This window comes from Oryza glaberrima, chromosome 10 (assembly GCF_000147395.1).
Source record: "Oryza glaberrima chromosome 10, OglaRS2, whole genome shotgun sequence".
NCBI lineage: Eukaryota > Viridiplantae > Streptophyta > Magnoliopsida > Poales > Poaceae > Oryza > Oryza glaberrima.
This window is the reverse complement of record NC_068335.1, coordinates 19,538,673-19,564,519: the sequence shown is the minus strand read 5'-3', so window position 1 is coordinate 19,564,519 and position 25,847 is coordinate 19,538,673. Positions and strand designations below refer to the sequence as shown.

Genomic DNA, 25,847 nt, shown 5'->3' with positions numbered 1-25,847 from the left:
AGAGCGGAGGAAATATATATATATATATATATATATATATATATATATATATATATTTATTTATTTATATTTATATTTATATAGAGCAAGGATGAGTACTTTCGTACTCAGCAAGTCACGGGAACTTAGGTGTTTAATGCAAGGTTGTTTTGCAAATCTTTTATTTGAAGATATTTTGAAATCACTAAGTGATTTATTTCTTTCTAAGTTTGGGCCGAAAAGAGACTTGCTCTCGATTCGACTTTAAGAGATGTTTTTTTTTTTCGGCTCAATTGGTAATGTATCGACCTCTCGGGTTATATCATTACTTCTCGGCTCCCAGAGCCTTTTTCATTTTCTCGGACTCCCAGAGTCCAGCTGCCCAGCAGCACAACAATCCGCTTCCACTCGGGAAGCCTAGTCTATGATGCCCGTAGACATCCCGAATCACACAGATTCGTTTCTTGACCACTCAAGTCATCCATCTGCCACATAGGCTGATTCTGGTAACGATTCCCACACCACAACAACTTTTCACAAGGCACAGGCAAACAAATCTACGCTACAGGAAACACCTCACATCCGCCCATGACCGTGGGCACGGCTGTTCGAACAGTTAGTTAACCTCTGCAGAGGGGGTACACTTTACCCACACGACATTACTAACCCGGATCACCCAGCCCATGAGATCAGCCACGTCGGGAGACCTTGAGACTTTCATGACAAGGCATTTCGAAAGCCGATACAGATTTACCATATGCCAACGAGAGGGGTCCCAGACCAACACCAGGTTAGGTCCCAGACCATACTATGCCAGGAAGCCCGGGGGTTCTCCCCAACACCACCCCGTTGAATCCACATGTCTCTTGGCATCAAGGCTTCCTTGGTTTGCTATTTACTCAGCCAGGGGCGTCCCATTGCACCCGTGTGGTCGCACTTGTTATATGCACGGATGAATTTCCCACAGGAATCGGTCCTTATATGCGAATACGGGACAGTGCCACACAGGCACAACCCCCGCATCGTGAGTTTTCACAATTTATTTTATTTTCAAACACGCCAACACCACATGTCGGGTTTTCAAGGCTTCTCAAACACATTTCCCAAATTTTCGACAAACAACGGTGTATGTGGGATAGTTGGTATACGCGCTCAGAGAACACGGATACCGAAGTACCACAAAGGTGGAACGACAAGGAATCAGGGTAGAACATCCTACAGGAATTAGTGCGACTACTGGGTAGGTCCGTCGGTTTGGCACGCAAACTGAGGCCAAGCAAGTTAAGTGTGTGATTCTACTAATGCAAGTTGCAAACAAAATAATAATGATTTTCCAACTATAGGAGCAATTGGTCAAAGGGTGACTTGCCTTGCTCAAGGTCTTCACGAAGCTTCACGAATCTTCGGGAAATCCCACGATCGACAAAAATCCGGTAACCGCAACTATACGCAAACAATCGAAAACCTAAACAAAAGACCAAAAGAAAGATTCTATTTAGACTAATTAGTAGTGCCATTAGATAGATCTCAATTTTAGAGAATTACTGGAAGTTGAACGGAGTCAATCGGAGCTACGGATTGAGAGATATGAATTTTGGAAGCTCGAATGGGATTTTCCGGACTAGGAAATGATTTATGGAATCTTGGAATAGAGAATTGATTTATGGAACAAAGGAAAAAGGATTTATTGAGTTTTCTGGATTAAAGAAATGATTTATTGAATCTGTGGAAAAGAATACTCCCAAGAATATTCTTTAATCTCTTATTGACATGTGGGACCAACAAGGGAGGAAAGATGGACTTTTGTGTAGGGGAGCTGATTTGATGGTGTGAGGAAATATGGACTTTAGCTCATGAGGGAGGGGCACTGGGCTTAGAGGGAGGGACTGAAAGTGGACTTTAGTTCGCTTTAAGGGGCCGAGGGGAAGGTGCGCCGATGGGCCAAGCCCACAGGCACGAGAGAGAGGAGGGGGCTGACTGGGCGCGGCTTGACCCGGTCAAGCGGGCCCGGGGCTGAGGTGGCTGCCACGTGGTCGGCCACGCGGGCAGGGGCAAAAGGGGAGGAGGAGGAGGAGGCGCCAGGGATCGGACGGCCGACGACGCGCGAGGCGTTCCGGCGAGCGGCGGCGAACCGGAGCGAGCGGCTACCGCCGGCAGCTAGAGGAGGTCAATGGGAATCCGTTTAACGGCACGGATCTGAGAGGGGAGGTACGACGGTGGCTGGCGGCGGCGACCAAGCTCGTCGGATCGGGGATGTGGTCGCGCGAGGGAAGGGACAAGGGGGCGCGAACTCGGGCCTAGCCGAAACGTTACGCGACCGTGATGCGCACGCGGTGACGCGGGACCCGATGGTCACCAGCGACGCACGCGCGGCGTTGTTATGCGGCGGCGGAAACGGCGACACGACGCGGAGACAAAGGAGAAGGCCAACGGCCTTGGGGCAGCCAGGGGGAGGTCAAGGGGATCCCCGGGAGCGTGGCGGCGAGAGGAATCGGCGCAAAAGGAGCCGACGGTGGTGGATTGCGGCGGCGGCCATCGCCGGCGGAGAGAAGGGGAAATCTCGCCGGGGCAACGGGAGTTCGATTCAAAGGGGTGGGAGCATCTCTAGGACTCAGGGATCCCGTTTGTGGCGTCGGATGGGATGGGGAGGCGCCGTGGAGGTCCGGCGACGAGAGGCGGTCTCCGGGAGCGGGCGGCAATGGCGACGAGGTTGTGCCGGGCGGCGACGGCGCTAGGGAATGGTTTGGGGAGGTCCTAGGGAGCTCAAGGACGGTGGTGGCGCAAGGGATTGGCGAGGGGGCCCATGGCGGCGCACAGGCGGGCGCGGCGGCGGCGAAGCAGAGCAACGGCGTGGCGGCACGTTTAGTGGGATGAGCGAGCAACCAAACGGCTCGGGGCTTATCCAAGATGATGCAAATGGCAAGAATTTGGGCGAGGAGCTCACCGGCGTGCGGAAACAGTATCGGCGGCGATTTGAGGATGGAAGGGGTGGAAGGCCGATGGCGGCACGCGACCAAGCGGCGGCGCACGGCGGATGACGCCGAGGCGGCGCAGCGTCGAGGTGAGTGCGCCGGGGAAGAAGAGAGGGAGAGGTGGCGCCCGGAGCTCCTCGTCACGCGTCCACGCATGCACCGGCTCCTCCGGTGCTCCGCGACGGACGACGACGACGAGAGCGGGACGAGCGGCAACAAGGCGGCGATGGTGGTTCGGCGGCAAAGGCACTACAGCGGTGGAGACTGAAGCGGGAGGGATTGAGAGGAGGGACTCGGCTTTATAGTGGAGGCGAGGTCGATTCGCGCGGGAGGTCGGTTCAAACCGACCTTGGGACGGTCAAGGCGGCAGCTGGCGTTCACGGGCAGCGCGAGAACGAGCGACGGCGTGGATGCGAGGGACGATGGAGGCGGTGGATCGGATGGTGGAAACCGAACCGCGGGTGCGGGAGGAGCAGCGCGGGCTGGCGCGGGGCGAGCTGGCGCTCGGTCAAGGTGGTGGCAGGCGGTGACGCTGATGGTGGTCAGGCAAAACGAAAAAGGAGGAGGAGAAAGGGAGCTCTGCTCCTTGCTGTTTCGGGAAAAAGGAAAGGGAGAGGGAGCGAGGCCGAGGGCTCTGCCTCCATCCTTTGGACGCATGCGCACAGGCGGGGCTGGGCGACGCGCGGTCACGGGCGGCGTCAGGGCTGACGCGGCGGCGACCGAGCGGCTGGCCTTGAGCGAGCGCGCGCGCGCGGGAACGAGCGGCACGGCCGAAATTCGAATGGCGGTAGCGGGAAATCGGCGATGGCGGCAGCGCTGGCGTGGGAGAGAGAGAGATCGAACGAGAGAGAGAGAGAGAGAAACAGCGAGATAGAGAGGAAGAGGACGAGAGAGTGAGAGAACTCTCTCTCGGCTCGGCTCACGCGCATGCATCGCACGTGCGAGAGGAGGGAGGAGGACGGCAGAGGGAGGAAATGGGCTGGGGAGGGGCGTTCGGCCCATAGAACTTGGGGAGGCAAACTAGACTTTCATAGAGAAAACTGATTTGGATAGAATTGGAGAGATTTAGGGTTTGGATTCGAATTCAAATTTGATATTCGAACTCGAGGGTTTAGGGATGTATCAAGGGAAACTCAAGGAGAAGTCATGGAAAAGATTCAAAAGGAATACTTGGGTATTTGTTCTCGGGAACATAGGGTGGAGTCAAGGAAATGATTCGGATGAGGATCGATTCTCTCGAAATCGAGAGAAAGATTTGGCAACGAGTTCAAGGAAGGGAGAGATTGACTTCCGGAATTGGGATTTGGATGAGAGGGAGGAGTCGCCAACGGGATTCAAAAAGGGGATTTGAATCTAAATTTGATACTTGTACACAAGGGTTCAAGGAGACGAGTAAGGAAACAAAGTGGGAGTTTGATACTTTCGGGAATGGGAACAATTATTTGGAGAGGATTTAAAGGAAGGGATTGACTTTCGGAATTTGATTTCGGAGACTCGAATCGGAAGAGGAATTTTCGAGGTGGAGGATTTTGATTTCGATGAGAGGGAACAACGGGATTGAATTGAGATCCTTGGCACAACTTAGACTCTCACACAAAGAACGAAAATTTTCGCGAATAGGATTTTGCCAAAATAGTTTTTAACGTCTCACGAAAAGCGGAGCGTTACATATAGGTTGCAAAGTAGTATACGTTTGTAGAGTACACTGTCAATCGGTTACCATGTAAGACTAAAAATCACCTTTTACCAGATAGAGAGGTCATTCATCTGATTTTTAAGAGTTCGGGATTATAAATATATATGGTTTTGAAGTTGAGGAGGCAAATTAGAAAGACCGCAAAAGTTTAACTTTAAACCTTTTCCCTCAAAAATTACTCAGTTCGAAAATGTTTTTTCCCTTTTATATTTTGCCATCATGATGGACTCTCTGAAGCCTGAAGGTGTCCTTTGCAAGTTTGCATTAGTTTTTTCCTACTCCCCAAGTTAATTATTTGTCTGTGTGTGGTGTTCATTGATCTGAACTTGTGGCATAGCAGCCATAACATTCTCGCCTTCTGATTTTCAACGAATCATACGTTAAATAATTAAACATAGGATGCGTCGTCATATATACTCTATTCGCTAATCCAACCTCCACTAACACAAATACACAATAACACTCATGTGAAATACGTACCAAAATATTCCGGCAGTACTGCTGAAGTGAACTGATCATTCCGAAGAGTATAGTTTTATTCCGACTACACAGCTTGTTGAGTGTCGTTTAATTAGCCGAGTGTACAAGAGCAGCGATATGTACGTCCCATGCAAATAAATTAATTTCGTCCATGCACATACACATCTTGAATCTTATTCGAAAAATACACATCTTGAAGAGCTGTACCGCTGGAATCTTTTACTTTTTTGATGCCCTGTACCTCTGGAATCTTGGACAGCAGCTGCAAGTCTTAAGAGATCATGATGCCTGCCTATGGTCTTTGGTTAATTAGCGATAGTTTTGTTATAGCTAACCAGAACCACGTGATTAATCCACTGATTTAACTAATACCCACCCGTCTCAAAATATAAAAAACTAAGACCAAATGCAAAAATATCTCATTTGGTATTAAGTTCGATCTTATATTTTAGGATAGAGGTAGTAGTACATACCGAAGTTAATTCTCTTCGTTGTTTATGGATAAGGTATACTTTATATATACTTGTATTCGTGACAATTGAAAATAAAGATATACCGTTGGATTTATCGTAAATAAAAGGACATAAATATTTAGCTTTTGTTATAAAGATATACCGTTGGATTTATCTTCAAAAGTATTTTCTTACCAAATGATTTTTATAACACATCGTGTAACGGAAGAAGTAAATTTTGCGTCTACAAAAATGTAACCAATATAAAAAACGTCTAAAAAATGTAACCAATATAAAAAACGGAGCATTGTACTACACATGCAATCATGCGTGAGTGCTTGCGAGTTTTACCTGCGACGTGCCGAGGCCGTCGAGGCGAGAGCCGGTGAACCCGTGCGAGAAGACGACCCTCACGCGCGCCGCCTCCCTCGCCACGCCGCTCTCGTGGTAGGCGAGGTGGCGACCGTCGCGGAGCCTCACCCTCGCCGCCGTCACCGGGGGCGGCCCCCTCTCCGCCCCGCAGTACGCCCTCGCCGGCGCCGCCGCCCGCCGGTACAGCCAGCTTGCCGCCGACGACGAGTACAGCGCCGCCCCTCCGCCGCCGCCATTTCGCCCCTCGTCACGCCCCCACTCCCGCGGCATCGCGTCACGTGAGGTAACGTTAAAATCTGGCTCGTCTCGGCGTTGCACGAATGCACGATGATATCGTGAGTTTTTTTTTTTGGGGGGGGGGGGGGGGGGGGGGGGTGTTTTGGCGGTGGATTATTTGTAGCGGAGGGGACGGTGGAGTTGGGTTGGGCCACCGATCGAACCGAACCCGGCTTGACCGGCTGGATCGGTTGGTGTTGGTGGTATTCATGCGGTTTTATCTTTTCGCTTATATTTATATTTATCATCTAAAATTTAAATTTTTAACTTTAACTTTGAAACTGTTTTTAGGGTTTTTTTCATCGATGTTTATTTTTCAGCTTTCACTTTTAGTTAGTTAAGACACGGATATAAAAGTTTTATTCATAAATTACTTGTGCAATAAGCCAAACGATGGGGCGATGGACTCTGGTCTGATGTATTTTTGTTGTTTTGTACAGTGTGCAAACATGCCTGTTCTGATGTTTCATGGCCTCATGGGTTGGTGTGTGAACCGTGTGGTTGATTCTACGCTTTCTCCCTGGTCAAAACAAGTTCTAGGCTTGGGAGTTGGTGTGTGGAGAGTTTGGTTCAGTTCGGATATTGTGTCGGCGTTGCGCATTGCTGCATTCACATGTCTGCCTGTACGGCTGTACATGCATGATAGCACTACTGAAGGAAGAATTGACAAGTTTAGTCGTTTACTCGTTTGACATTAACAATCGTATGGAAATATGGAATTTGCAGAACTGAATACACGCGCAACTAGATGACAATTGACAACAAAGGCCTACAGAATTCAGAGAGCGTTCATCTCATTCACTGCTACTTGAGACCATGTTTCGGGTAAAATTTTCTTGGACTTCTAAATCAACTTTTCAATTTTGTATTAGTCTTTTTTACGATTAACTTTGTAGTAGTTAATTAATTCATTTATACCTTCAAATAGCTTCCATAAAAAAAATCAGATAATCCATCGCAACGATGATTACTCTGGCACCAACCGTTGGCCTTGGACAACTGCCGTGCCATCCTTTGTTTTTTCCTTGGTATATTTGGTTCTCTTCATACCAACGATATATAGCACTTTGGTGTACTCAGTCCTTGGAGAATTGTCGTTTGAATCAATCTGAATTGATTAGCTCTACGAAAAAGATGAAACATTCTTGGTTGGCGTCAACTTCAGTGGTATAAAGTGAAAACTGATTGGATCATTTTATGTCACTGTTCACGCAAGGCATGACAATGTCGATACGTGCTCGTCAAATTTCTTTCCCCCACTTGTGCCATCCATTTTCATATGGTTCAAGAGGGAGAGAGTATTTATCCAATCTGCACATGATTCTGCAAGAATATGGGAGTATTAAACATGACAAATTGACAATTGACAAGGGATTAAACGCAGACGAGATTGAGCACCAACCGTGAAATTGTTAGGGAAAACAACCAGGGTGTAAATGGGTAGGAATATGGAAGGACGGTTTTCAGGTGAAGTTATAGTGACAGGCTCTGTAAACCAGGCCAGAGAAAATCTCCCAGAAAGGCTGATCTATGAGCCACGTTTTTTACTCTTCACAAGCTAGCGACATCGCAGAGTTTGGGTCACATCTCAGAGTAGGTGAAGGTTCTTTTGAGCAAAAATAAAAAAAAAAAAGTTTTGTTTTGAAAGGAAGACTGGAACATGAAGTAAACAAGGATTAGTTCTCGAAAAAAAAAGAAGTAAACAAGGATTGGCAGAACGGCAAGACTGTTCCTTTCCCACCAGTTATCCGATCATCAGTCAAGAAACTATAACAATTAACAAAGATAGTGAAAACTAATATGCAGGGTACGAGAAATAAATTAGGGTAAGAGTTTGTTTGGAAGAGCAAACAACTAGTCTGTAGTCAGCTTTTGAGAATTTGAAAAATTTGTGTTTCCCAGCTTTTAGCTTCTCATTCATTTTCTAAATTCTAAAACTACATCTTCTCAGAATCTAAACGAAAAACCTCATTGTTTGGCTTATGCTTATGATTATAAAACTAAATTTTGAATTGGATTTTTTTGGTTTTTTCATCTCGTAATTTATTTTACAACATTTGATTTTGAGTTGCTAAGGACACATAAAAGTTTTACTCATAAATGATTTTTATTTGCCAATAAGCGATTCAGATAAACATATAATAAACAAAATAATAAAGCTAAAAAAGTTAAACTGTTTGGGGGAAGTTTCTGATTTAGTAAGAAATTGCAACCGCAGGATCTCCAAACAGGCCATACATGCCAATTTACCCAATAAAATACCACGGGCGCCCAATAACAAACAATTTCTACTGGCTCATGTATATCAAAGGTTATGATGGAAATCACAACCCTTCAGGTCTCACAATCAATGAGAAATTCAACTGCAATGTTTTAGTGGGTTCATGAACAAACCACAGCGCAAGTGGAACCGGTTCATTTCACGATCTGTTCACCTTTTTATTCAGGCGCACAACTGCTGCACAAGCCCTCTAAACAATCATGAATAGGACCTCCACATATGTGCAGATACAAAAGATCTAATCATAAAAAAAATATCTAGTCATGAAAAAGAAACAAGCATTCCTACCCCTTGATGGTCCGAACCACTGGTGTCACTGAACTACAACATTTGGTCTCTGGTGCCAATGAGCGTTACTAAAACTCCAAGAAACAAGCTATTCTCACCTAAATCCTTGGAAACGAACAACAACGTTGATCTTTGTAAAGTTACTTAATAACTCAAGTTACATTTGTGTATAAGCTATTCTGTCTATCAAAATTAAACTGGCTTATTCCACCAAAAAAGCAATGCCAGCCTTTATCTCATGCAAAATCAAATCTTACCACCACAAATGTCAAATCTCCACTAACCACAACGCCAAATGACAGTTTGCTCATCTAGGCTCTTGTGTGCCGACAATTTACCTGCGCCTCCGAGATTTGCCTCTGGATTTTGCCTTCTTCTCAGGATTTTTGACCCGATAGCCCAGAGCAGCAGCATCAGGTTGCTCCAAACTAGATTGCGGACCTCCCGTAATTGCTACAGGTGACTCTGCTGTAGTTAATGCCTTGGATCCACCAAATAGATTGAACATTTGCTTCTTTGCAGATGCAGACTGAGCTTCCAAAGCAGGGAGATTACAAAATTTCCTCACAGCCGGTCGCCGGATAACTGAAAAAAAAATTCAAATACATACGACATGACTATAAAAAAGAGTACAAGGTCCAAGAGAAATCATATCTTAAGGCATGGGCCATACTCACCAAAACCATATGTCAGAGTGAACAAGTTTGATGTAATCCAGTAACAGAAAATTCCCTAGAGAAATAAAGAGGGATGTTTGAGACAACAATATGGTACAGTTGAAAACAAGAGTATCAAACTCATTTGGTTAGTTGAAATAAAAAGTGTTGCACTTGAAATATGTTTGCCAATCAATGGGCATTGTCTCTATAAATTTGATATGCACATTGATATTGTGATTATCAATGAGCTACTGGTAATACCTGAATATCCTTAACTACTACTGTTTTATCTGAGCAAAATATCATAGTATCCGCTAAAACCAAACTAATGCCCAACAGATACATGAGGTGATCTGCCTTACAGAGTCACAGACTTTGTCAGTCAAGTCAAGTGGGGCAATCTCTCTTATATGGTCGTTATTCATTAATTGCCTCAAACACAATCTGTTCTGTACTCATTAATTTTCTAAGTTACATTTTCAGGCTTTTCTCCTTAATCAAGGTTTCTGTATGAAACTTGTTTGTATTCACAGAAGTTCTATTCCATTAAGCCAGTGAGCTCATAAGACATAACAGAATTGCAAGAGATCTTGCTATATAATATGCATACCTTAATGCTGGTAAATTAAGAAATAACAACATATTCCACCAGAAGTATTTCTAATATTTACATACAACTCACTGCAGATCATTTTGCATCCATAAGCTCAGGTCTATGCAGAAAGACTAATAAGTCATCAGCACAGTGATATACCTTGGCAAAACTCATTGTGAATGGGACTGTCAAAACAGCCATTCCTCTAGAAAAGTTCTTCATTTTTCTAGCCATAGGATTTCCCTCCATTCCTTCTTGCAAGTTAAGCTGAGGTAGCACATGTTATTCATTACATTAAGCAAAATAACCAGCACAGTAAATGGTTTGACTTTCAAGGTGTTATGAAGGAGAGAAATGTCCATGAAAGCATAATTACTATATGCAAACTTACAAAGAATGTAACTGAAGAGGTAGGTTTACAGATGAATCCACAATTTACTGGAACAGGCTTACGTGGACTGGATGATACAGCCAGGAAAAAAAATTCAAGCATAAAAACATGATGACCTCAAAAGTCAAAACTGCTTACGGCCTACAAGGGTAGATAAGAACTTCTATTGCACTACCAATATAAGCGTATCAACAAGCAGCAGTGCACCAGGTTACTTCCACAATGACAAACACAACAAATGCACCAGACAAAGTGTATACCTCAACTGTCACCAAGAAGATCAATGCCGTTAAAACTGGAAGGATGTAAAGAGGATCCGGTGTTGTTAGATCAGTAAACCAAAGTGATCCACCTCCTTTCATCGATGGTACTTTGTCAATCATGTTTCTTATCTATAAATGGAAGAAAATAAGGACACAAAGAAAAAAAAAACAACATAAACAATGAACAAGAGAAGAATTGAAGGGTCAGTAAGACCATGTGGCAACTTACAGCAAAGAAAAAACTCATAAATATTGGCCCTTGGATCAGGAGTCCCTTAAGTGGAGTAAATGGACTAACGCCATGCCTGTAGAAGGGCCAAAATAGGTTAGATTGTTTGAGCAACCGGAAAATAAAACAGCATTATTTCCATATACACCACATAACAGTGTACACCATAAGAAAACTATCTTGATACAATTTTGATTATGTGTTCAATAGCAAGTACACAGAAAGATAATTAAGAAAGATGGATATGTGCTCCACAACATTTTAGCATCCAGTAAATGTCACAAAAAGGATTCAAGACTCTTAATACATTAGGACCAGTATGTATCAGGAAGGAAATAATCTCAGCCTTGCATTCCCTCTAAAACATATATATGAGTAATCTAGTGAAGTCACATACTTTTGAAAGAGTGCAGTCATTTTAGCTTTCCCTTCCTTTGCTGATTTTGGATCCATCGCCTGCAAGGAATAGTTGTGAAGGTTAAACCATGCTCCATTAGGCGTAGCATGCATTTAAAAAATAATAATTAAATGAATCTTCTCCGTGGTCAATTATCTTACAAATTGATATAATCTAGACAAGCTAAGAATGTAATCTCACATTCATTTCTTCTTTGATGGCTTCCATCTCTGGCCTTATTGCCTGCAAGATGTGGCAAGTTTGAAAGAGTCCAATATTAATCTGAAAACTTCACATGAAGTAAAAGCACGCAGCAATTATCCAACTCAATTGCTCAAATAAAATAAAGTAGGACAAGCAACAATAAGTACAAGACACCATGTACTTGATATCATGCAATGTTTGCATTATGCATAACCTTGTTCGGTGATTGCAAACCTGGCTTTGGATCTAGAGAACTACTCACAAGATTAAGGAATTTTGGTTTTTCACTTGATCACTTGGTGCACTAAACTAAAGAATTAAACTACTTACCCCTTAACTAAATATATTACCGATTAAATCTCAATTGTTTTCCAAACCATTATTCAAATACATCAAATCCTTACTATATCAATATAAGTAACATAACCTTGTTTAAAAAAATTATTATGATTTGAAACATTAAAGATTGTCCAGGCATGCCACAAAAAGTATTTCAAATATATATATTGTAAAACTATGTTTTTAGTAATATTCTCTTTGCAATTTTTGTTCCCTCAATCCTCCATCTGAAAAGAACTAGTTTTGCATAAGTCTAATGCTTGCAGGTTTAAGGAGGTGGCAACTGTCCTATGCATCAATTTTGTGTTACTTTAGCATGCTTAATGAACCAACTTGTTTGGATGGAGGGAAACAGCACTATATCATTCAACTCCCCTGGACAGAGCCTATTACACTGGTTTCTAGAGCGCCAATCCAAATACTTAAGATGACTGGTCAAATTTACAGAGTTTTGACAAACAATGACATGAGATGAGAACTTATGCATAGCATGGAGTAACATATTACAGTATTGCGTTATCAGGTGATGACATGCACAACAAAATTATGCTTCCAACATTGAGTGCCATAAAAATATACTCCCTCCAGTCAACAATATTTGGCGTTGGGAATATTAAGTTTAGTACTCCCAGCATCAAATATATTGATTAGAGTAAGTATTTCATAAGATCCTTTCATCACATAGTTGAACATTGAGTGCCATGATAATGCATTTGGTAATGCTATGATCCAATAATCACATAGTTCAACAGGATGAACTGGACCGAGGGACGTATAATGCACAAGTGCTAAAAGGCAGACAATAGGGTGGTGTGAGCGCTCTCCTACTTCTTATGAATTATGATTGCTCTAAACATTATTAAGAGAACAATAACACTGATGAGCACTTAGAGCAGTAAAATATCATTGGCTCTATTTAACATTTCAAGCTAAATTGTTATGTCTGTATATGCAAAGCTCTTTTACTGCACACAGTAAAAACATCAAGCAAACACTATGGCTATAAACATGTAGCTGAATCACATTAAGAGCAACTTACATTTAGCTTCTGTGTAGCCTTCAACTGGTTCACCAATAGCGGCACGGTCGCGCTCCGGATCAGCACTGTCGCCAGCGCAATACAGGCCCACCTAACCGCATCCCACACGAGAGTAGAAGGAAGAGAGCAAGCAATCAATCATACGATCGAACGAGACAGATCCCAAATCGTAAAAGCAACCTCGCAAAAGCCTACCAGTTCAGACCGGTGAAGGTGTGGATGTAATCGATGACGTGCTGCAGCGCGGCGACGGGGAAGAACGAGTCAGCGGCCGCCGCCGCCACCTCCCCCGGGAACGGCGCCGGCACAGCCTCCGCCGCCGCCGCGGCGTCGGCGAGGACGCCCGCGGCAGCATCGACCTCGCCGGCGGCCGAGGAGAAGCCGCGGCGGCGTGGCCCCGCGAGGTGATGGAGGGAGAAGGGGAGGAGGTGGCGGTCTAGGGCTTGGCCCGCCCGCGGGTGGCGCGGAGACGGGGAGTGGGGGAATGGTGGGAGCTCGGGTGGCGGCGAGGGGTCGTCGTCGGAGTGGGAGGCGAGGAGGTGGGGCGCCGTCGCCGGGTGGAGGCGGCGGGTGAGGTGGTGGGAGAGGCGGGAGGCGAGGCTTCTCCGCGCCGCGAACGCCATGGCCGGGTCGGGAGGCGGCGCGCGGGGGGGGAAAGGGGAGAGGAGGGGAAGCCGGCTGACACTGACTGACCACGACGACGGCGGCGCGGGAGTGTGCGGGCCGGAATGACACTTGGGCCTTGAACTGGTGCAAATTTTGGGCCTTAATCTTGTATGGGCCTTAACAATCCAGCTGCAGGGTCCGGATTCCGGAAGTAAACATAAACGAGCTCTCAAATTTGGGCAACCCGGAGGTGGAAAAAGTACACCGAAGGTCCCTCAACTTGTCATCGAGTTACAAAATCGTCCTCAAACCGCAAAACCAGATATCCCACGTCCCTTAACTACTCAAAACCAGTCACAATAAATCCCTCGGCGGTTTTGATCCCGGTTTTATCCTACGTAGCTGCTGAGCCAGCATGGGACCCACGAGGTGTCGATGAGGCGTATGCTGTTGTACAAGTCGACGCAGCACAGGTAGCGGCCGTGTAGGGTGAGCACGACATCGTTCACCCATCGTTGAGCTACTTCTTGCTGCGACCGATCTTGCGTGCCGAGGCATGGTGCATCTCAAGATGCTGGATCCTCCATTGCTCTGGCGACAGCGACGATGACGGCGAGTTGGCATGGTGGTTGAAGATGCAGAGCTCGAGGGAATCACAGTGGTAGTTCCTGATGTCCACCACCATGAACTCATCGCCGTCGTTGCTGGAGTAGGACAGGAAGCCGATGTTCTCGTCTAGCATGATCTGCCGCCGCTGGAATTGGTACGGCTTGTAGTATTCGTCCTCGACTGGGTCGGAGAAGCCGTCGATGAAGCAAGGGGGAAGCCGCGTGAGCGACGGCGGAGACGCGGCGGCGGTGTCGGTGGTGTAGACGAAGTAGTCGACGGGGAAGTGTCCGGGCGCGACGAAGTCCGGGTCGGCGAAGGGGACGAGGGTCCGGAAGAGGATAGAGCCGTGGTGGGCGGCGACGACCTCGGCGTGGCGGAGGTCGTAGGCATTCGGCCATGTTGGTCGTCGGCGTCGAGGCGGTGGATGTAGAGGTGGGAGACGGCCGGCGGCCGGCGGGTCGGCGACACGGAGGGAGATACGGATGCGGCGGGCGCTGCAGGTGTGGGCAATCTCCGACGCCGTCACGTGGTCGCCGTCGCCGCCGCCTTGCTCTCCTGCTCCCGCGTCGTCGTCGTCGTCGTCGCCACAACGTCGCCGGCCGCCGAACCTCCTCTCCCGCCTCGCCCCGTCGGTCTCCTCCCCACCCGTCGGCCGGCGGCGCGGTCCTGCCCAGAGCACCAGAGAGAAGAGTGAGAGAGAGATAAGAGGAAGGGAGAGAAGAGGGGAAAGAGAGAGAAGACTGACCTGGACGGCTAATATGTGGGGCCCACGTGGATCCCACGCTGACTCAGCAGCCACGTAGGACAAAACCGGGATCAAAACCACTGAGGGATTTATTGTGACCGGTTTTGAATAGTTAAGGGACGTGGGATATCTGGTTTGCGGTTTGAGGACAATTTTGTAACTCGATGACAAGTTGAGGGACCTTCGGTGTACTTTTTCCACTCGTAGGGACTGGCGGAATAAGTCCATTTTGCCTCCCTCATCTATTGCGCTTGTGTGAATAACATCCCTCAACCGGAAAACCGGGTATAATGCCTCCTCCTTCTCTGAAAACCAGAGCAAATCACCTCCCTCGGTGGTTTTGCTGGCGGTTTCGTTCGACGTGCCGTGTTGACCCGGTTGACAAGCTGACTCAGCGTGGTGGGACCCACATGTTAGTGTGTAGCTCTCTCTCCCCCTCATCTCTCTCCCCGGCCTTTCTCTCTCTCCCTCATCTCTTGCGCTTGGGAACGGCGGTGGGGAGCGGCGTAGGCGGTCGGAAGCGGTGGCGGTGGCGCCGGGGACGGCGGTCGGAAGCGGCGGAGGCAGCGGTAGTGGCGGTTGGGACGGCGGTCGGGAGTGGCGACGGTGGCAGTGGCAGTGGCGACGGCGGTCGGGAGTGGAGAAGGAGGCGGCGGCGGTGGTCGGGAGCGGCGGTTGGAACAGCAGTGGCGGTGGGGACGGCCGAAGCAGCATACGGCGCCTGCGGTGGTCATGGAGTGGAGACGGGTAGCGGCGGCGGTGTGGAAGCAGCAACAACAACAGGCCATCCCGGCGAGCTCCCTCCACAGCGCTCGGCCGCCTTGCGAGCTTTCTCCCCAACACGCGGCCGACCGGTGAGCTCCTCCCCAGCGCGCAGCCGGCCGACGAGCTCTTCTACCTGTGCGCGGACCAACCAGCGAGCTCCCTTCCCAGCGCGCGACCTCCCGACGACATCCTCTCCCCGTGGGTGGCGGCGGTGGCGGGGGAGGCATCGGCCGGCGACGGTGGTGGCGGATCGGAGGGGGAAACACGGCGGTGGCAGCAGGCCGGCAAGATCCTCTCCCTGTGGGCGGCGGCGGTGGGGGAGGTGCTCACCAGGCGCCGGGAGGTCTCCGCTCTCGACCGCCATCCCAACCGCCACCGCCGCCGCCTCCTTCTCCGCTCCCGACCGCCATCCCCACTGCCACCGCCGCCGCCTCCTTCTCCGGTCCCGACCACCGTCGCCACCGCCACCGCCGCCGCTCCCGCCCGCCGTCCCAACCGCCACTGCCGCCGCCTCCGCCGCCGCTTCCGACCGCTGTCCCCGCCGCCGCCGCTTCCGACCGCTTGTGCCGCTCCCCACCGCCGTTCCCACGCGCAAGAGATGAGGAGAGAGAGAGAAACGCTGGGTGAGAGAGATAAGGGGGATAGAGAGCTACACACTGACATGTGGGTCCCACCATGCTGAGTCAGCTTGTCAACCGGGTCAACACGCCACGTCGGACGAAACCGCCAGCAAAACCACCGAGGGAGGTGATTTGCTCTGGTTTTCAGAGAAAGAGGAGGCATTATACCCGGTTTTCCGGTTGAGGGATGTTATTCACGCAAGCGCAAGAGATGAGGGAGGCAAATGGACTTATTCCGGGACTGGCCTAGCTCCACGAACTTCACAACATTAATGGGCTGGGCCCAACATAGGCATCCACCGTGGGCCGTGGCCCGTGTGGGAGATGGACGGCGCCGGGGCGGCGGTGGAGAGAGATCGATCGAGAAGCTGAGTTTCGAGGGGACGCGGCGGGACGCCGCCCCCCGCACGAATCCCCATGATCTCATCAATGCCCTCGTTGAACTCCACCTCCAACCCCAAAAAAACCCCACTAGAATAATCCTCCGACCCAATCTCCTCCCCTCGGCCCGTGGGAATCCTTGGCCTTCTTGCACGCGCCTCCCTCGGATCAGTCCCCCCTCCGCCGCGAGACCAGGATCGTGACGCGCGCGCCGGGGCACATGGTGGCGGCGGCGGCGGCGGCGGTGTTGCCATGGGTGAGTTAGTACGAGTTCCCATCTCACCTTCTTCCCTTTAAACCCCATCCGCCTCTGCTTTTCTTGGTAGTGTAGCGTGGGTGTGGGTGTATGGTCTGACCGTCCATGGAGATTCTTGGATTCACTGTTATGGTTGTCGCCTTTGCTCTTCCTCCTTCTGTTGTTCTTTTTCGATCTAAGTAGGAGAGGAGGAGGAAGACGTGTGTTCTAATGTCGGGGGAGTTTGTGAACTTTGGTGTTTAGGGTGGCGGCGGCTCGCCGGCGTGGATCGAGGTGCCGGAGAAGAGCAAGAGCGCGTTCTGGGAGCTGAAGAGGAGGAAGGTGCACCGCTACGTGATTTTCAAGATCGACGACAGGCGGGAGGAGATCGTCGTCGAGAAGACCGGCGCGCCGGGGGAGAGCTACGACGACTTCACGGCGTCGCTGCCCGCCGACGACTGCCGGTACGCCGTCTACGATCTGGATTTCGTCAGCGACGACAACTGCAGGAAGAGCAAGATATTCTTCATCTCATGGTCAGTCTTTCTTTTGCAACCTGTTTCTCCTCATTCTCAGCTTCAGTTTTGGGGCTTTAGGTTTGGGACTTGCTTGATGTCTCCTTTCAGTTTCAGTTGGTGTGCCTATATAAGTTTCTTGTTAGGATAACAACAAAAGCGGTAACTCAGAGCTGGTTAAACAATTAAACTCAGTACATTGTGGCCTATGCAATGAGCTGGTGGTTGTCTAATTGTTGTTTTACAGATTTCTTATTGATAGGATAAATAAATACATAAGAACAACATATCCTTTATTGTAAGGATAAATACAAAGCCACATCTTTACTCAGCAGTTTGACTAATGACATGTTATCCAGTAAGATGTGTGAACGATGAAGTGACTTCATAGCAACAGTTACTAGTACTGAAAACAAACTAAATGACAAAAAGAAGTGATCTTTCATCTGTCAAATGCATGCGGCTCATGGGTTTTTCATGGTACAGAACAACTTAGTTTTTGTTCCAAAGTTCTCCAGGTTTTATGTGACAAAAGGACTGCAACCAAGATCTTAGAACACGGCCATATTACCGTTGCTCCTTTCTTTTCAGGTCCCCTTCTGTTTCCCGCATCCGAGCCAAGACCATATACGCCGTGTCGAGGAACCAATTTCGGCACGAGCTTGACGGTGTGCACTTTGAGATTCAGGCCACGGACCCTGATGACATGGATTTGGAAGTTCTCAGGGGCCGTGCTAATAGAACCTGATAGAGATTGACTTCGATAGTTTGTTAATTAGCCTTCTTTTGCATAACTTTAATATGTAGCTCGCTGCTGAAAATGCATCTCGGGTGCACTGATGTGAGGCATGATGTATAAGCAAGCTGCTGATCACACCCCAGCATTGCAGTTTTACCTTCTTTTTTTACACAGATAACATCTTTCTGATATCTGTCTAATTATATATGTTCCCTCTAATATGATATGGAAATTGTGCCTTGTTATATCTAAATTTGTAATATACTGTATTTCTGCTGTTTGATATTGATCACCTTCTGGTTTGGTTTCAGTGTTTTCACCTCTGAATCCTCACTCGTGAGTTGTGGATCGTGATTTCTGTATACTCCCTCCGTTTTAAAATGTTTAACACCATTGACTTTTTAGCACATGTTTGACCGTTTGTCTTATTAAAAAAAATTTGTGAAATATGTAAAACTATATGTGTACATGAAAGTATATTTGACCATAAATCAAATGATATTTGAATAAGACGAATGGTTAAACACGTACTTAAAAAGTCGTCAAATATTTTGAACTGGAGGGAGTATTTTTTTTCTCTCTTAGGTAGTATTGCTACTTATCAAGTGTTGGATGCACCATGCGTAGTGTGAACCTGGAATTTTGTAATTTCATAATGTTGAAAAGAATAACGTGCAATGTGGCGTTCCCTGATCAACATGGAAGCATACTCTTCTTTCTCTGTTTTTTTTTTAGCCGGCAACGTGGCGTCAGGCCGTCAGACTTGACAAACACATAGCCTGATTAGTTGTCTACTTTATCTTAAGCGACCTCTCCGGGTACTCACGTGTGGAATTGGACGAATGCTTTTGACTATTGTTTCTCTTCGTCTGAAATACGAACAATGTTTTCTTTTGGAACGTATATGCTCAAGTACTCAACAGTATACAGTACTCTGCTTCTCTCTCTCTTTCTCTCTCTAAATTATGCTCAAAATTCCCATAGGTATTTTAACATATGAATTCCAGTAAGCGTTGCACATATGTAGTTCCGAGGCTTCACGCTTTCATCGATATATAGTTCGATAGCCACAGCCCACGAAATTGACAAAAACACCAGACAGCTACTGTAGGTATACAAAATGTACGAGCAGACATGACCTGTTTGTAACTACTACTCCAGTGACGACACGAACCACCGTCCACCGGTAGATGATCACTAAAAAGTTTGAAAGGCGGTCGCTGTCGAGCATGTGGTGGTGGTGGTCATCAACTCGTGCATTGCCACCCAGATCTCCAACCTCGGCTCTGATGAAACCCAACAGACGGACCACCCAGGCACGTTCTCCGTACCGTTCATGGCCGGTGCAGTGCCGTGCCGTGGCCGCCGGCAAGGCCACCCATCACACCAGGGCCCCCATCATTTGGTACCAAATAAGCCAAAACGTATATTTACAAATAAAAATTAATTTGTAAATGTTCTTAACGATCTAAAAGTAAATTTTAATAAAAAACCTAAAATAAACTTTAAATTTAAATTTAAAAATTTAAAATTTGGATGATAAGTACTCTCTCTGTCTAGGAACATAGCAACCTAGGACTAGATTAGACACATCCTAATATTACGAATCTAGATATGATACTAGGATACTGGATACGTCGCATCCGATATTAGATTGCTATTTTATGGAATGGAGTATAAGTATAAGAGAAAATGAGGCTGCAATTTTTTTTTACGGTGGTCGGCATGTTGCGACAAGCAGCAAAGCATCTCGAATCCATCGGCATCGGCGATGCCGATGTGCCAATGTGCTACCGCCCGAGGGGGTTCAAAAACCAGCCGAAACCCACGCGGCACGGCAGCCCATTAGCCCAAATATTCCGCCGATCGGCCCGCACCAAGTTTCCGGCAGCAGCAGAGGAGCGGCGCGCGCGCGTTGTCGTTCGTCGTCGTCTCGCTCGCCGACGCAACCAACGCAACGCAACCGCGACCGTTTCGAGTTCGAGCGGTTTCACGCTCACGCGCGCCACGTTCGTCCCCACCCCACAGCCGCGGGGGTGATTAAAAACGGAAGCGAATGCCGCCTCGGCCTCCTCGTCCTCACAAACTTCTCGTTTTCCTCGTACTCTTCCTCTTTTCTGTCCCCTTACTCCGGCCGATTCACATGGCGCCCACCGCCGCGGTTGCCGGGGGTGGCGTGGAGGCGGAGGCGGAGGCGGAGGCGCTGCTGGGGCTGCTGCAGCGGGTGCAGTCGGAGGCGCTGCGGGCGTTCGGGCCGAACGACTTCGACCCCAAGCTCTACGTCGACCTGCCGCTCGCCGCCGACGCCAGCGCGGCGGCCGCGCTGGCGTCGCTACCGCGGGCGGCGCCGTCGAGGGGCGAGATGGAGGCCTACATCTCGAGGTACTTCGCGCTGGCCGGGTCCGACCTCGTCGCCGCCGCCGACCCGCCGGACTTCGAGCGCGACCCCCCCGGGTTCCTGCCCAGGGTGGAGCGCGCCGAGGCGCGGGCCTGGGCGCTGGAGGTGCACGCGCTGTGGAAGGACCTGACGCGGCGGGTGGCGCCGGCCGTCGCGGCGCGCCCCGACCGGCACACGCTGCTGCCGCTCCCCGGCAGGGTGGTCGTGCCGGGCTCCAGGTTCCGGGAGGTCTACTACTGGGACTCCTACTGGGTCGTCAGGTCCGTACCGTACACCCTGTATCTCCGCATCCATCCATGATTCCGTCCCGCTTTGCTCCATTATTGGTCATCACGAATGCGCTAGATCATCACGTATGATTGATGAACATCTTTGCGTGGAGAGGAATAATTGATGAATCCAGGTTTCCACCAATAGTGCATAACATAGTACACAACACGTGTTCTTGCACTTGTTGTCTTGTTAGGTATGGCCATTTCGGGGGAACATGCAAGTGTCGAATCTCCAAAGGTTCACTTGTCTCTTTCTATGGCACGACCTGCTGGATACTGGGGGCGGCTGAATATTCTACAGGCAGTTGCGCTTTCCTGACCGGCCTGGTTGTGCCCATGGCCTATGGGGATATATTTTAGCTTTCCAGAATGAGGTTGTTGATTGACGCCGGCGTTGACAAAACTCAGGGTGATCTGTCCTTAGATTTCTTAGGAAATTACTGTGAGAGTTACCCCTCTATCAAAAAAAAAAAAATCAGATTCATCCCTAGGATTTTTATTTTTTTTTGGATATGACGTAGTTCTTTAAAAAAAAAAGGTTGTTGTCAGTAGCATTTTCATGGAAATGGCAATGTAATAGTGGCTCTCAGAGTGTCAGTAAATACTGAAGATCTTGGTTTCTAATTCAGTGGCTTCCACAGAAAATGATGCAGGTCTTGACTACATGCTTACATTTTTGCTAATACCGTAGTACGGTACAAGTGTACAGTACGCGCTGATCAAATATGCCTCCCAGATAAAAGTATTGATTTACAATGTTTTTTCTTGTTTGCTATGTCATTGGATGCAGAGGTTTACTGGTGAGCAAAATGTATGAGACGGCAAAGGATATCGTGCTTAATCTTGTGTATCTTGTTGAGAAATATGGTTTTGTTCTGAACGGGGCAAGATCGTACTACACTAACCGAAGGTGATAGCCTCTCTGCCATAGCATACTGTTTGGTAAATATGGTCTGTACTCTGTGCTTTCAACACAAAGTAGTTCATTTTTGTCATGTTGTCTATCTGCTGCTAAGGAAGTAAATACATTTTTTTATGTGAAGTTTAATGGACCTTCATTAATTTTCCTTCACCGAGAATTACCTCCAGTCTTAATACTGCAAACTAAATATATATAACTTAGAATGCAATGTATTACTATATGGTCCTTATCTGAGACCTTGCCTTTGACTCTTTGTGCAGCCAGCCACCACTTTTAAGCTCCATGGTTTTAGACATATACATGGCAACTGGTGATATGGCTTTTGTGAGGAGGGTATTTCCCTCACTGCTGAAAGAGCATAGTTTCTGGATGTCAGGTAGCAGATGACTGAAGCCACTTTACAGCATATTTACAATTTTGCATGATTGAACCAATCTCCCTATACAATGATCCTGTCATGTACTCATGCAGAGGTTCACAATGTGGCAGTAATGGACAATCATGGACGGGTACATAATTTGAGTCGCTACCAGGCTATGTGGAACAAACCTAGGCCAGAAAGTGCAACAATTGTAAAGTTTTGATGATGTTCACGATGTTAACTTGCTGGTGGCAATGGCAGCTTCTCAAGGATTAACTAACTATGGTCTGTTCTGAATTTAGGATGAGGAATTTGCTTCAAAACTTTCTACGGCTGCTAAAGAAAAATTCTACCACCAAGTTGCTTCTACAGCTGAAACAGGATGGGATTTTAGCTCTCGATGGATGAGGTTGGATGTAAAAAACTTGTTATTACCGATAGAAAAGTATTTGTTTGACTGTTAATTAGTTAACGTGCACAGTACTAAAGAAGACATTATGAGCTCCAATGATATCAAATTCACTGTTGTGATGCCACATGCTGATTTCAGTTTTTCTTTAACTGCTTATCCAGGGATTCTACTGACATGACAACTCTGACAACATCTTGCATAATACCTGTGGACTTGAACACATTCATATTGAAGGTATGACATATAGCGTGTCACGATATTTGATTTCCAAACATGCATGACATACAGATTCAGCAAAGTATGGAGTTTGTCATGATATTCGAATTCTGAACACATAGTTTATAGATTCAGCATGATTTGTATGCATCAGGTTTAGAATGCTTTGTAGTTCGCTTATTCAATATTAATGTGCCCATAATAGCTAGAGATGCTTGTTGGGAAAAATATCCTTAATTGGTAAAGTCAACAATGCTCAGAAATTTGACATGGTCCTCACTTTGTACACAACTCAGATGGAACAGGACATAGCTTTCTTTGCTAAACTCATTGGAGAGAGCACAACATCAGAAATATTTTCAGAGGCTTCAAAAGCACGCCATAATGCAATTGATTCTGTTCTGTGGAACACTGACATGGAGCAATGGCTTGACTACTGGCTTCCTACTGATGGAAACTGCCAGGTTTTCCCAATTGATATCTGTTGATCTCCTATATTCTTTTCCATTTGTGCAAGCAACCTTGATTTTATTAACTTGATGACACTACTATTTTACAGGGAGTCTACCAATGGAAATCTATCTCACAGAACCGCGCCATCTTTGCTTCTAATTTTGTACCTTTGTGGTTAAATGCTCAACATTCAGGTTTGTCCTGTAGACCCCCCATCCTTGTGCTTATCTTCTAATGCCAGGGTGTAATGCTTTATTCTGGGAATATCTAAAACTACACGGTAGTATCTGTCTACATATTTTTCATGAGTTGGCTGCCTTGTCCTGAATTTCCTTTTATGAGGTCTAGTACGAGTATCCCATGAAATTTTAACCACCAAATGGCTAGAAACTGAACAGTTAATGCAGACAAATCTTATAGAAAGTATCTAACACGTTTGTCTCTGTATCATGCTCATACTTCATGATGTGCGTCGGTCTGTCATTTATCTTACAACTTGCTTTCTTCATTACATGTTTATAACTGCTGGAGCTGTTCTTAGTAGTTAGTATTATAACTCTAGTGATCACATCACAGCTCTTACTCTTTTTTAAAAAAATAAAAAAAAAAATCTTTCACCCTTTTCTTGCATAGTTACTGAATAATATTGTCGGAAACATAATTAGGCTTGGAGCAATTTGTCGATGAGGCAAAATCAGTGAGAGTCATGAGAAGCCTCCAGAAATCAGGATTACTGCAACCTGCAGGAATCGCAACTTCCTTATCAAACACAGGGCAACAATGGTCAGTTCACTGGAAGAGCATTCTCTCCCTGAAACCATGTGGTTTCCTTCGCTTAAACAGGTTTCCTCTATTTTTGAACAGGGATTTTCCAAACGGATGGGCCCCGTTGCAGCATCTGATAGTCGAGGGATTGTTGAGGTCTGGTTCAGGAGAGGCAAGGGAACTTGCTGAGGACATTGCCACGAGGTGGGTGAGAACAAACTATGATGCCTATAAGGCTACCGGCGCGATGCATGAGAAGTACGATGTGGTGACCTGTGGAAAATCTGGAGGTGGGGGTGAATACAAACCCCAGGTATGGTTGTTTTCTTCTAAATTCAAGTAAAAATCCTTCCTGTGTTGTGCTCACGCATCAATAGAACATCTCTGTACAGTTCTGTACTCATGTTGTGACTCACAACATGAGTACAGAATTACTCATGTTGTGACTCCCTTTTCCTCTCATACAATGATTACGACACCAATAAAAGCAGAAACCGTGATCTCTTACCCTGCCTTTTCTTCTAATTTGAGCTGTTGAACATCTCTATTCGCAGACTGGTTTTGGTTGGTCCAACGGTGTGATATTATCATTCTTGGATGAATTTGGATGGCCTCAGGACAAGAAGATAGACTGCTTGTCATCATGATGAATGTTAAACCCCATCTTCGCAGATGCAGAATGTGGCTAGGCTAGGCAGGTGTTTTTGTGTGCAACTGTATATACACGGCTGTGCATTACACGCAAAGTTGAAGAGGCATTCTGCAATTCTGCTGTAGTTTTTATCTGACAAACATTTGCATTCAGATTTCAGAGCATCACCCGCAACTGTGTTTTTTTTTTCTTTTTTTGTAACTTGCCCTTTGCTGTAACTCGTATCAAAGCTCAAAGCAAGAAGAATCTTCATGTATCTGATATGTTGTACATTTGTATCTGAATTCTGAAACTATCAAACAACATATCTAGTCGATTTATTACTCGCTCTTCCAGTCGCCTCTGCCTCGGCAAAACCATGGCCCGGGGAGTAGGGCGCTGCCGGCGAAGGTCACTACCGCAAACAAGTAGGCCGCAGCGCGTCGCTTTGATGGACACCGCCGCCGGTCGCGATCCGGCGGACGCGGTAGAATCTCTCAGCGAGCTCGCACTCGTGCCTCGCAGGAGCAGAGGGGAGGAGCCAGAGCCGGCCAGCGAGGAAGGAGGCGCATGGCCCTGGTCATGGGCTCATGGCGGCGCGCCGGCGGCGAGGCGGGATGTCCGAGCAAAGGGGATTGTTTTGCAAAGTGCCGTTGCCAATTCACCTTGGATGGATCAGATCCGTCTATATTTGAATGCAAATGCTAACCTATGCTCATGGAAAATTAAAGGTGAAAATTTTATACTCCCTCCGTTTCAAAATGTTTGACGTTATTGACTTTTTAGCACATGTTTGACCGTTCGTCTTTTTTTAAGTAATTATTAATTCTTTCCATATCATTTGATTCATTGTTAAATATATTTTTATGTAGACATATAATTTTACATGTTTCACAAAAGTTTTTGAATAAGATGAACGGTCAAATATGTGCTAAAAAGTTAACGGTGTCAAACATTTCGAAACGGAGGGAGTAGATTACTGACCTTCAGATCTGCTCCACGATTCATGCTCTATTAAGTTTTTCCTTCAACTCTTGATGATCTTGACAAACTCCAACGAGCGACGGTGGTGACTCCGACCGGTTAGATCTTGGGGATAGGGTTAGAGAAAGGAGGGTTCCTCGGCTTAGAGGGATGCGGGGGAGGCCTTGTGGGTGCTAGTGCTAGGAGGACGAAGAGGGTGCCAGTGGAGCCGCGGGGATGGAGGACGGTGGTAGGCAGTGGTAGTAGCGAAAGAAACTCAACCATTGATTAGCCAAAGACGGAGAAGGATGGGATGGGGGTGCTCGC

General features: G+C 47.2%; 4 protein-coding genes and 1 pseudogene across 5 annotated transcripts; 2 read left to right on the top strand and 3 right to left on the bottom strand.

The window, feature by feature from the left end:
- Positions 1-5,126: 5,126 nt before the first annotated feature.
- LOC127753549 (uncharacterized) lies at positions 5,127-6,293 on the bottom strand. Its single transcript, XM_052279031.1, has 2 exons — positions 5,931-6,293; positions 5,127-5,419 (listed from the first exon to the last, which is right to left on the bottom strand). Exons 1-2 carry the CDS (start codon positions 6,219-6,221, stop codon positions 5,399-5,401), a joined length of 312 nt encoding a protein of 103 aa, XP_052134991.1. The 5' UTR covers positions 6,222-6,293; the 3' UTR covers positions 5,127-5,398.
- Positions 6,294-8,502: 2,209 nt separating this feature from the next.
- On the bottom strand, positions 8,503-13,579 carry LOC127753520 (mitochondrial inner membrane protein OXA1-like). The gene is made up of 9 exons (XM_052279006.1): positions 13,108-13,579; positions 12,913-13,003; positions 11,532-11,573; positions 11,331-11,389; positions 10,934-11,009; positions 10,702-10,833; positions 10,210-10,317; positions 9,474-9,528; positions 8,503-9,381 (listed from the first exon to the last, which is right to left on the bottom strand). Exons 1-9 carry the CDS (start codon positions 13,533-13,535, stop codon positions 9,131-9,133), a joined length of 1,242 nt encoding a protein of 413 aa, XP_052134966.1. The 5' UTR covers positions 13,536-13,579; the 3' UTR covers positions 8,503-9,130.
- Positions 13,580-14,171: 592 nt separating this feature from the next.
- LOC127785941 (uncharacterized) lies at positions 14,172-16,001 on the bottom strand (annotated as a pseudogene).
- Positions 16,002-16,649: 648 nt separating this feature from the next.
- On the top strand, positions 16,650-18,418 carry LOC127752821 (actin-depolymerizing factor 10). Of its 2 annotated transcripts, none has more exons than XM_052278240.1 (3): positions 16,650-16,894; positions 17,138-17,409; positions 17,980-18,418. In XM_052278240.1, the coding sequence occupies exons 1-3, from the start codon at positions 16,859-16,861 to the stop codon at positions 18,134-18,136; spliced, it is 465 nt and encodes a 154-aa protein (XP_052134200.1). In that variant the 5' UTR covers positions 16,650-16,858; the 3' UTR covers positions 18,137-18,418. The 2 variants fall into 2 exon arrangements, with proteins under 2 accessions (XP_052134200.1, XP_052134201.1); XM_052278241.1 differs by lacking the exon at positions 16,650-16,894 and adding an exon at positions 16,918-17,026.
- Positions 18,419-19,960: 1,542 nt separating this feature from the next.
- Positions 19,961-24,818, top strand: LOC127785682 (probable trehalase). The gene is made up of 11 exons (XM_052313079.1): positions 19,961-20,785; positions 21,588-21,707; positions 21,980-22,095; positions 22,191-22,291; positions 22,383-22,489; positions 22,654-22,726; positions 23,005-23,172; positions 23,268-23,355; positions 23,827-23,944; positions 24,026-24,239; positions 24,481-24,818. The coding sequence occupies exons 1-11, from the start codon at positions 20,184-20,186 to the stop codon at positions 24,571-24,573; spliced, it is 1,800 nt and encodes a 599-aa protein (XP_052169039.1). The 5' UTR covers positions 19,961-20,183; the 3' UTR covers positions 24,574-24,818.
- Positions 24,819-25,847: the final 1,029 nt, after the last annotated feature.